This window comes from Pungitius pungitius, chromosome 14 (assembly GCF_949316345.1).
Source record: "Pungitius pungitius chromosome 14, fPunPun2.1, whole genome shotgun sequence".
Classification (NCBI taxonomy): domain Eukaryota; kingdom Metazoa; phylum Chordata; class Actinopteri; order Perciformes; family Gasterosteidae; genus Pungitius; species Pungitius pungitius.
The window spans coordinates 11352864-11362818 of NC_084913.1; the positions used below are offsets into that span (position 1 = coordinate 11352864).

General features: G+C 41.4%; 1 protein-coding gene across 4 annotated transcripts in view; it reads left to right on the forward strand.

Moving 5' to 3' along the window:
* The window catches only part of fndc3ba (fibronectin type III domain containing 3Ba), a 73407-nt gene extending 65871 nt beyond the window's left edge, over window positions 1–7536 (forward strand). For all 4 annotated transcript variants that reach the window (XM_037485782.2, XM_062557135.1, XM_037485783.2 and 1 more), the window contains 3 exons: window positions 151–317; window positions 1623–1750; window positions 3079–7536. In XM_037485782.2, coding sequence (XP_037341679.2) covers window positions 151–317; window positions 1623–1750; window positions 3079–3390 — 607 coding nt within the window. In that variant the 3' untranslated portion in view covers window positions 3391–7536. The remainder of the gene's footprint in view (window positions 1–150; window positions 318–1622; window positions 1751–3078) is intronic.
* The last annotated feature ends 2419 nt before the right edge of the window (window positions 7537–9955 follow it).

Genomic DNA, 9955 nt, shown 5'->3' on the forward strand with positions numbered 1-9955 from the left:
CTCCCTTTAATCTTTTCATAACACCTTCCTCTCACCTTCACATTCGTCCTCACCTTCTCCCTTATCTTTGACTCGCCTATGGCTTGGTGATTTATTATATATATATATATATATATTCTTTTCTTGCTCTCTGTTGTGCCGCGTGTCCAGGTTTGTGACAATCTACCGGGGTCCCAGCCACACCTACAAGGTCCAGCGATTGACTGAGTCGAGCAGCTACATCTTCAGGATACAGGCCATCGGGGATGCAGGAGAGGGCCCCTTCTCTGACACACACACCTTCTGCACCACCAAGTCTGTACCACCTACCCTCAAAGGTAAATGGCCTGCGTGTTTGTCTGTATGGATTGTGTGCGGATGATGCCGATGCAGCACTCCAGGATTTTTTGAAGCAGCTATTTGGAAATCCATCTCTAAGTTTGTGGACTAAAGACTTTTTATTTCATGACATTCATTAGAATGTAAATTGATTGCTAGAAAACCTCCAATAAACCATCCACTTTATATAATATATTTATATAATATTATATATATTTTGGATAAAAGCGTCAGCTAAATGACATGTAATGTAATATACACGAGGTCAAAGTAAGATCACAAGCTGTTTTAGGACAGTTTATGACAGTTTTAGGGGGACACAACAAATTAAACTTTGCTTATAACCTGTTGTGAATGTATATTTTTAGATGATGAGTTCTGGATGAGAGGAACATCAGATCATGCTAACCTATTGTATATTATTTAGTTTGATGTTTTGGAAACAACCTTTACCATTTAAAGGGATTCGAAAAATTACATTTTACATTAAAATTGGTCAGCGACATTGCATATTAATAACTATTTTTCTCTAGAAGGGTCATACAGTGTATTGGCCACCTAATATTTCCTTAATGTCTAAATCTAATTAGCTACACAACAACTATATCATAGGTAGATTGAACTTTTGAAGTGCTTTTGCTACTGGCCCCAGCAGTACACTGATACACTGAATGGCCCCAAATAAGTGATAATGTACACTTACATGACTGGAAAAAGCAATACATTAAATAGTGTTTATCTGTTAGAGATGCCATGTTTACTTTAGCCTTGCTTGATTATTGCCTGCAGTGTGGGGCCTTTCCTGAGAGGTCGTAGCTGATTTGACCGACAATAATCACAGTGAGGAATATTCTCACAGGTGACATAAACGGCCTTGCAAATCCCCTTGTATTCAGAACAACCCAATGAATAGCTCCACGATTAGAGTTTACATCAAAGCAGTTGGAATTTCATTTTAATAGCAAATAGCAATACAATCCTTGAGTTATAAATACACCAGATAAATCATCACTCAAAATTAATGATGGTACATTAATATATTGTCTTTGTTGTGGCATGTGATCCTGGAGGATCAGTTTTGACTAAACAGCTGTTAACATGACCGCTCTTTACATTGTCCGAGTTGCTGTTGTTAAATAATTTGCAGCGTTGGTAGTTTAATCCCTGCCCCTCCTGTATGCTTTTACATTGAAACAATTCAGGTTTAGGTATTTTAAAGTTTGAATAGCGTGTTTGAAATTACTGCAGGGGGTCAAAAAAAATTGTTTAAAAAAATGGTGTTCCGGTGGCATTTATTCCAACAGCTCCCAAAGTCCAGCAGCTGGAGGGCAACGTGTGTGAGATCACATGGGAGACCATCACACCAATGAGAGGAGATCCTGTGAGCTATGTGCTCCAGGTGCTGGTGGGACGTGAGTCAGAATACAAACAGGTTTGTCGAGCACAGACACACTCGCGCACTACATCGGCTCATCTGAAGGAAACGTTTGTCGCTGTAGTCCAGACCACATGCTTCGATTAAATTGGTTCACTCCGTGTGAGGATATTTTCTAATCCCCCCCCAAGGAGCCGAAAAAAGTCACTTTGCACAGATTGGGAGGGCATTGACGAGCACAATGAGACACAACTGTGCACATTGAGAAATAAAACGGTATGACTTCCCAGAGAGAAGGAGAATTCTGAGATCGACGGTAATTGCAAAGCCAGCAGTATCTATTGAGTGTTTTTTGAAGGATTTTCATAAGAGCAGAGATGATTAAAATAAAGTATCTGGATAAGGTTGAGGTGATGGCAGAGTTGAAGAAACGACACACTTGTCGTCAGCAGGCAAAGAGGACGTTTTCCTCTCCCTTATTAAATTCCTGAATGAACTGCTGATACTTACCAGCGGACAAAACAGCAGGTGTGTGTGTGTGTGTGTCCCTGTGGAGATGTGCGATGTGTATTGGCTTCATTTTGTTACGTGTGCAAACATCCGCCGCCAATACAATTGTGTGCTGCCATATCTCCCTCCTAGTCTGTTTTTCCCTTTATAGTGTAGTCTCACAATGAATGAGTGAACAAACACACACACACACGACTCTTTTACTTGCAAATTTCATGAATAAATCAAACCACATTTGAAGGAATTCTTTCTTAGATTATATAGATTATATAATAGATTTTCCATGACCATTCTAACAAGGAAGCACCAGGAGTGTCTTGTTCAGGGTGACAACCTCCCTGAACCCATTCCAGCACACAACTAGATTTTTGGGTTTAGAGTTGATGCCAGATTTTCAATGGCATTACCCTTAATTATGCAAAATTGGATAGTTACTTTCATTTCAGCCTAGATTCCTCTTCGCTGAACATGACTACTGGAGGAGTGAAAAATAACTGAAACATTATCTCCGCTTATCTCTGCTTATTTGAGAGATCAATATTTTAATTAAGGTGATGTCTAAAGCAATAGAGAGCAGATGGAATCTATTAATACTATTTATTCACATATTTCCTTTGTGAATGGGTACCTGCTGAGAGCTGCAACCTGCTCACACAATGAAAACAAGCAAATCAAATGTCACAGTGACCAAAGAAAGCATCCAGGTCGCCATCCCAACAAATACCCAACTGACTGCTGAGCACACCTTCAATTAAAACCACTGTTAATATAATCTTTGACGGCACATCAACGTCAACAAAAAAATCCATATGATTTTACAACCAGGTCTCTTAAACTCTTAAAATCTCCCCCCCCCCCCCCCCCCCCCCCGGCAGGTTTTTAAGGGAGAGGAGGGCACGTTCCAAATTTCTGGTCTCCAGGGCAACACAGACTATCGTTTCCGCGTGGGAGCCTGCCGCCGTTGCCAGGATACGTGCCAGGAGCTGTGCGGACCACTGAGCCCCTCCTCCTTGTTCACGCTGCGCCGCCAGGTGACGGCATCGTCGGGGGAGACGTGCGCCGTGGAAACGGGCAAAGGCAGCGGCCTGATCTCAAGCGACGAGCGCTTCGCCGCGCTCATCGTGTGCGTGTTCGCGGGCTTCTCCATCCTCATCGCCTGCTTGCTACAGTACTTCTTCATGAAGTGAGGGAATTTTAGCTGTAGGATAGAAAGAGAAAACAAAATCACAGAGAGACTTTTAAACGTACGTCTATGAAAGAACCGAATGAAATCAAAAACAAACACTTGACGTACTTCTAAATCTTCTTTTTTTTTATTAAGTCAAAATATCGATTCTGGCCTTCCTCGCATTGTTCCTGTTGTCTCCTGCCGTCACTCAGTTTGGTCTCGTTTCCGGTTGCGTCTCTGTTGTCGTTGGAACTTTGTCATTATCTCATCTGCTAAGGATTTCTGTTGAGGTCTTAGCTGTACCTCGGTTGGGAAAGAACTCATAATAAAGCCTTAAAATAGCTTTGAGCAAAAACATTTGCTCCTCAGACTGACTTGCATGTTTTTATCTTGTATCTTTTTAAAACATATTTGACTAGAGAACGTGTATATTTCTTGATGGTCTATGCCTTATTTTATTTTTATTTTTTTATGTTTAATTTTCTTTCTTTTTTTGTTTTTTTTGCTGGAGTCTTTATTCATTTCAGCCATATTCCAACGTAGGCCTATACAGCTTTAGCCGTTCATACCTTATTATTCAGTTTGCTACGACTTTACAGACTGTCAGTCAATTCATGCAATTCACATCTGCTTAGCTTTTAACATTCAATCACTCACTCATTCAGCTACCAAAGTGATGCAATCCGTGTGTGGTGTAAGATGCTGCTATCCTGTGATTTTATTATATCTAAGAAAGAATGGAAAACCAGTAATCTAATATATATACACACAATATTATATATGTTATAACAAATCTATGATGCTATAAAAGTGATGTAATATAAGTGATGGCAATGTAAGGTCTGCAGAACAGTGCGAAAAGGGGATCTATGGGCTCACAAACAGCAGCTCTGAGGTCAGCTAAGTAACTCGAAGAGCTCTTCAACACTGGTCTCGGATCAGAATATGAATCTTTGTAGGTATCCGAATGTTGGGCACGAACCGCCTCCCGCGTTTAGGAAGTCGAGCTGGGATTGTAATCGGCTGCAACTTAACGGGAAGAGGCCGGGCTGAGCGTTTTGATTGGCCCTTCCGCATCCCACCATCTCCAACCACCATTACTCCAGCCTGCTTATCTGTAGCTTTACTTAACTATTAAACCCGTTAAGACCCAGAGGTGCTAACGGCCTGCCAGGTAGCCGTGCTTCTCAGAGCTCTTTTGTGTTAAAAGCCATTAGGCGTTAGCTTGAGCTGGGCCACCGAAGCCCCCCCTCCCCCACCCAGCCAGAGTAGTGCTGAAGCTTGCTTTCTCCTTTCAGTTAGTCTGTGAATCGATGCATTGGAAGACTGTTCCCCTCGGATGTCCTCCACTGCCCATAATGACCTGTAATTACCTTTAGCTCTGGCTGCTCTTCTCCTGCTTTCCATCCCATCATTCTGCCCATGCTCGCTCTCTCTCTCTCTCTCTCTCTTTCTCTCTCTCTCCATTCTCTCTCTCCATTCTGTCTCTGTCTCTCTCTTTCTCTATTAAAAGGTGCTTTATTGACATGTAATCAGAGCAGTAGCAAGTCTGTGGTTACTCCTCAGACGGACATGTTCCCTGGAGACTTGAACTAATGTTCACTAACCAAACAAGCATTTGACAGAACACATCTTAGCAGAACCGGGCATTCTAACCCCCCCTCCCCCCCCCCCTCCTCCCCTCCTGCCTGACTCCTGAACCCCTTTCATCACAACCCCCAAAAAACAAAGCCAAGGTACAGCCCAGTACATACACTGCTGATCCAAAGAAGTCACCCTGACCTGCTTGGTTAATGTGTGACATGTCTTTAATTGTCAAGTGGGGGGGGGGGAAGCGGATGGGTGGGAAGGGGCTCATGGAGAAGTGGCAGGGCAGCAGTTTAACGCCGCCAGCCAGCTCTGATTGGCAGCCTGTAATGTACCTCAGGGATAAGGCCTCACAGAGGGGAGACCTAACCCTGTCAATCCCATTGACAGTCGTCCCGTTAGTGTCCCTCCCTTCGTTTCTCTCTGTCTTCCTCCCTTACTTCTATCTGTTCTTTCATTTCGTCGATGCTGTATCTAGTCCTCTGTCAATGCTGTGCCTTGCTCCTGTATGTGTCAGTAAGCAAAGTGGTTTACTAGCTCAACAAACCTTTGCCAAAGTCCATGGGAAAGTTAAGATAGAGTTCTTTTCTAGGTTTTTATTTATACTATATATTTGCATACAGTACTTTACATGCCAATTACAGTGCAATCTTCATTTATTTATTGTTTAAAGATTAAGAGACAAGTGTAGTTATATACTAATTTCCTTGTAGCATGTTTTTTGTTCTTTTTTTTAAGTGGATGTATGTTAGATTGTATGATTAAGGCCAGCATTCCTTATATCAGTAACCCTTTAAGTATTTCTCTTACAGCTGTTGGGATCCTTTAGCTCATCAGTCCATGCAGTTATCATTGCCGTTTTCAAACATGTAACCAAATGCGTATGTGTTTTGTTTTTCATCTCCTGTTGAGGCCGTGCACAGCCGAACAGTTCTTGTAATGCTTAGAGAGACAGGTAGCAAAGCAGGACCGTAGGGTCAGTTCAAGTCATCTGTATTGGGATAAACGTCGACGCCTTTGGCTTTTTTCTAAATTAGTGTTATAATGAAGCTTCTGATATCTTTTTACTGTGTTATTGCCAAAGTGCAGGCTTCTCGTGTCCACTAGATGTTGCGCTTGCAGTCGTCTAAAAGGGTTCTGTGATGTTCTTCTGTAACGACACAGCATTACGATTATTATTATTGTTATTATTATTCTCTCAAAAGGAAAAAAAAACATTAACTTGATCTGTGATTATGCTTCTTTTCATATTATCTTTTGTTTTATTTTTTTCGTAAAGCTAAATGTGCCATTTTGAAATGTAGCCCCTTTCAATGGACAGTTTTTTTTTAACACAACCAGATTTCACACTAAAAGGTAAAAACAAAAGGAGAAAAAAAGGCAAAAACAATCATACGATGATTTCAGGCAGATGACAATAATATTACCTTGTTCAGGCTAGTGCTGGTATAGCAGTAGTTAGTATTTTGTATCCAGTATTTTGCTAAGAGATGATATAATAGAGGTATCTTTAGAGCTATAGAATGAGATGGTAATACATTAAGACTAACAGAGTTGAAGCACTTTTTTTTTTTAATGCCGAGCGTTAGTCTTGATGAGGTTAAGACGAGCGAGAGGAAGTTGGTCCGTCGTTCCAAACACTACTGCCGGCGCCGTCTGTTACGTTCATTGGCATTATTCTGTCGTTGGCTTCACTGTGACATCGGCATTACCCAAGTATGGGTCTGTACGTTTTCGGAGGGCACGATGCTAGCAGGCGCCAAGAGACAGTAGGCGTCACGGGGCCGTGCTGTTTTCCCTTCACAAGACGGTGCTCACGGTGTGCCTACGCGTCCTGTTGCATTGTGGTCGACAAGATGGCGTTATGTGAGCGGCCGTGTCCTTTATGTAACGTCACCGTCCCCTTATCCCCCCCCCCCCCCCCTTCCAGCCCGAAAAAAAAAGGCTCCAACGGGAGAGCGCAGGTGTTGGACCGAGCAACGCAGTGTTAACTGAAAGGTTGTGTGTTGGTGGGCAGGCTACTCCCTTCATGGGCTTTTCTTTTTTCTTTTTAAAAGCTGGTGATTTCTAAAGACACCCTGCCCATTCACCCCCACCCTGCAGCTCCTGCACATTTGGTTACTAAGTCAAGACATTTCTTCTTCTTTTTTTTGGCCCAGCAACCCCACGTCCGTGCCTTTCAGATTAATTACTCTTTTCTTTTACCTTTTCTTTTGTACGTTTTACGGTAAATAGAGATTTTTGACAGCGAATTTGGCGATTTGACAAACGTACAGACACTCACAGGTATTTAACTATTTTTTAAGCGAGACAAAAAATTCAGCATATTTTTACCTCACAACTAAAAAAACAAACATTCCAATGTTGTCATGGTCTACGAATTGAGAAAAAAAAAGAAAGAAATTCATGTCTTCTTGTATTGTAAATGTTAGACATTTTCATATGCATTATATTAAAGAAACTGCCATATCAATTTTAATGTATAGATTTTTGCAAATACTACCCTATGTATGTAAGACGTAACTGTATCGGTAGCGTATATATAATATATTTATGCCCAATAAATGTTTTGATTTTCTTTTCTGACTTGCGCCTGTATGTTTTATTGAGTCCGTCGTTATTCATCAGCACTTATACCCACACACGGCTCTACCTACACTTGTCCTCGTCCTTTGTAAGGAAACCTTTTTTCACAGAAAAGCGATTAGTACTCAAACTAACTGAATGTCCCCCTTTGGCATTGGCTGTTGTGCAGCAGTATTGCTTTTTATTTTCAAGACAAATGACATTGTGACCATTATGCTCTCTTCAGCTACACCTTTATGTACCGTTGAACACAGCTGAGTAGTAATCAAGATTAATATTCTAGACCTTTAACTCCTGATTAATAGTCTCATAACCATCGTTCTTCAAGTGGCTGACAGCATAAATGTCACAGAGACTCGTCGATGTAATTGAACACATTTCTGTCTTTTGTCACACTTCATTTCAGAGGATGTGCAGTGAGTGCATGAGGCTCCATTAAAGATGAACTTATCAGTGTAAAGAAGTGTCCGAGCTACATTTACACTCCTGTGAAATGCAGAGTAAATCACAGTCACGACCATCGACTCAAAGACCAGCGCGAGTGTTTGCTGCACTTCCTCTCATTCTTCAGCCACTAGAGGACAACGGAGGAATAATAGTCTTTGACCTATTGTGTTTATGTCCGCACGGGTTTGTCAAAAAGTAGCACTAAGATTAAATAGGCGATTAAATTAGCGTACCCTTGTTTTTCTTCGGTTAAACGTTGATAGGGCGATAGGACTAGAAACCCTTGTTTTATGAGAAGTGCAGTGTAAGCGGTGGCCATGGAGTAACTCAACCACACAGTAAAATGCTGAATGGATAATGCTGAAGGGCGAAGCAATCAGGGTTTTGGTAGCGCTAGAATTACTGACCAAAAGACCAATTTAAGTGACTTTATGTGGTAAATTATATTCATAATGGAAAGTTTGATCCCAGACCCCTCCATCCCATCAAAGGGAGCAACACATTGAACCCTGAGTTGCTCCCCGGCTTCATAGCAGCCCACTGAACCGAATTGCCTGGGATGGTTTGAATGCAGATCAAATGTCATGTATCTATATTTACTGAATATAATTGTTTCAAAATAGACGAAGACGAAGCCTGATGATCATTTAACTTTCCCTCTAGCCTCACCATGAGATGTGCATTTGGCCTATAGCTAAAATGTTTCAAGAAATATAGATTTCAATGGAAATTTGAACGGATATGCTGTACTTCTACCCTCCCGGATGAGACCCAGAACCTCAAGTGATCTGTTATTCATCGAGCTCCATCATCAGGCCACAAAGTCTTACACTGACACTGAGGAACATTTTAAATCCACTTAACCTCATGATTTCATGATGCTTAGTGCATGCAGGATGTTTTGTCGCCATCAGAAGGTTGCTCCAGATGTGAATGTGTGTCTGTACGGACTCCCAGTAGAGCACCTCTGGGATCCTGCTCCACCAAACCAACACTTTAAATTAATTTCAGCTTCCTCCAGAGTACGAATGCGAGTGCGTCCGTGTTGGCACACTGGCTTGGAAATTGGAACATTGGGAATAAGTAGTCCTAGCCTGGACCCGCTTGTTTACCAAATCAAGTGAATACCTGGCAGTATAATTTAGACACGCTGATACGGAGTGCGAGAGATGTGAACTCCTACTCAGTCCCAACCTCCCCCTCTGGGTCTAATTTATTCATCCGCCACTGTACTGCCCACACCTAAATAAACTCTCATGATGTCTGACTCATTGATTAAACCTCTCTTCTGTCATCCTTTATTTTATCATCCATTTATATTGCACACAATTGTTTTGAATAGAAAGATCCTTCTTTCCTGTTCTTTCACACTTCTCCCCCCACTCACCAATCATTCACCCACCAACCATCCTCTAAGGGTCAGCTTTTATTTAATTAATTGAATTCATCATTTACTTTATAATCCTCTATAGCTGTTTTTGAAGATGCTTCAAGTGTTCCAGTACAAATGAGTTAAGCTAACTTTTTACTTGCATGATCTGCATGTCTCGGTCATGATATTTATCGTAAACAGCCGAATGATCCTTCCCTTAGCGTTAGAGAGTTTGAACATCTCTTATCACGATGGCCACTTAAACCACTTCAGGGGCATTTCACTCAGTTAGGAACCTTCCTGAGCACAAAGGACGCAGCTCACAGCGGTATGGTCTTTACTTCAATGATGTCTAATATGCGTGGAAGGTTCATGGTAAGAGGTTTGTTTATTTCCCAATCCTCTTGGTTTGCAACGTGCGCCACGTGCATACTGGATACATGCATCCTGAAGGATACAAATATGGTTAAAAAAAAGAGAAAAGCCAAGAGAAAGTGAGTTTTTCTTTGTTTACTTTTACAACACTTCATTATTGACATATACAATATATAATGTAGATGTTACAGACATTTTCAAAAAAAGAAAACAAAAT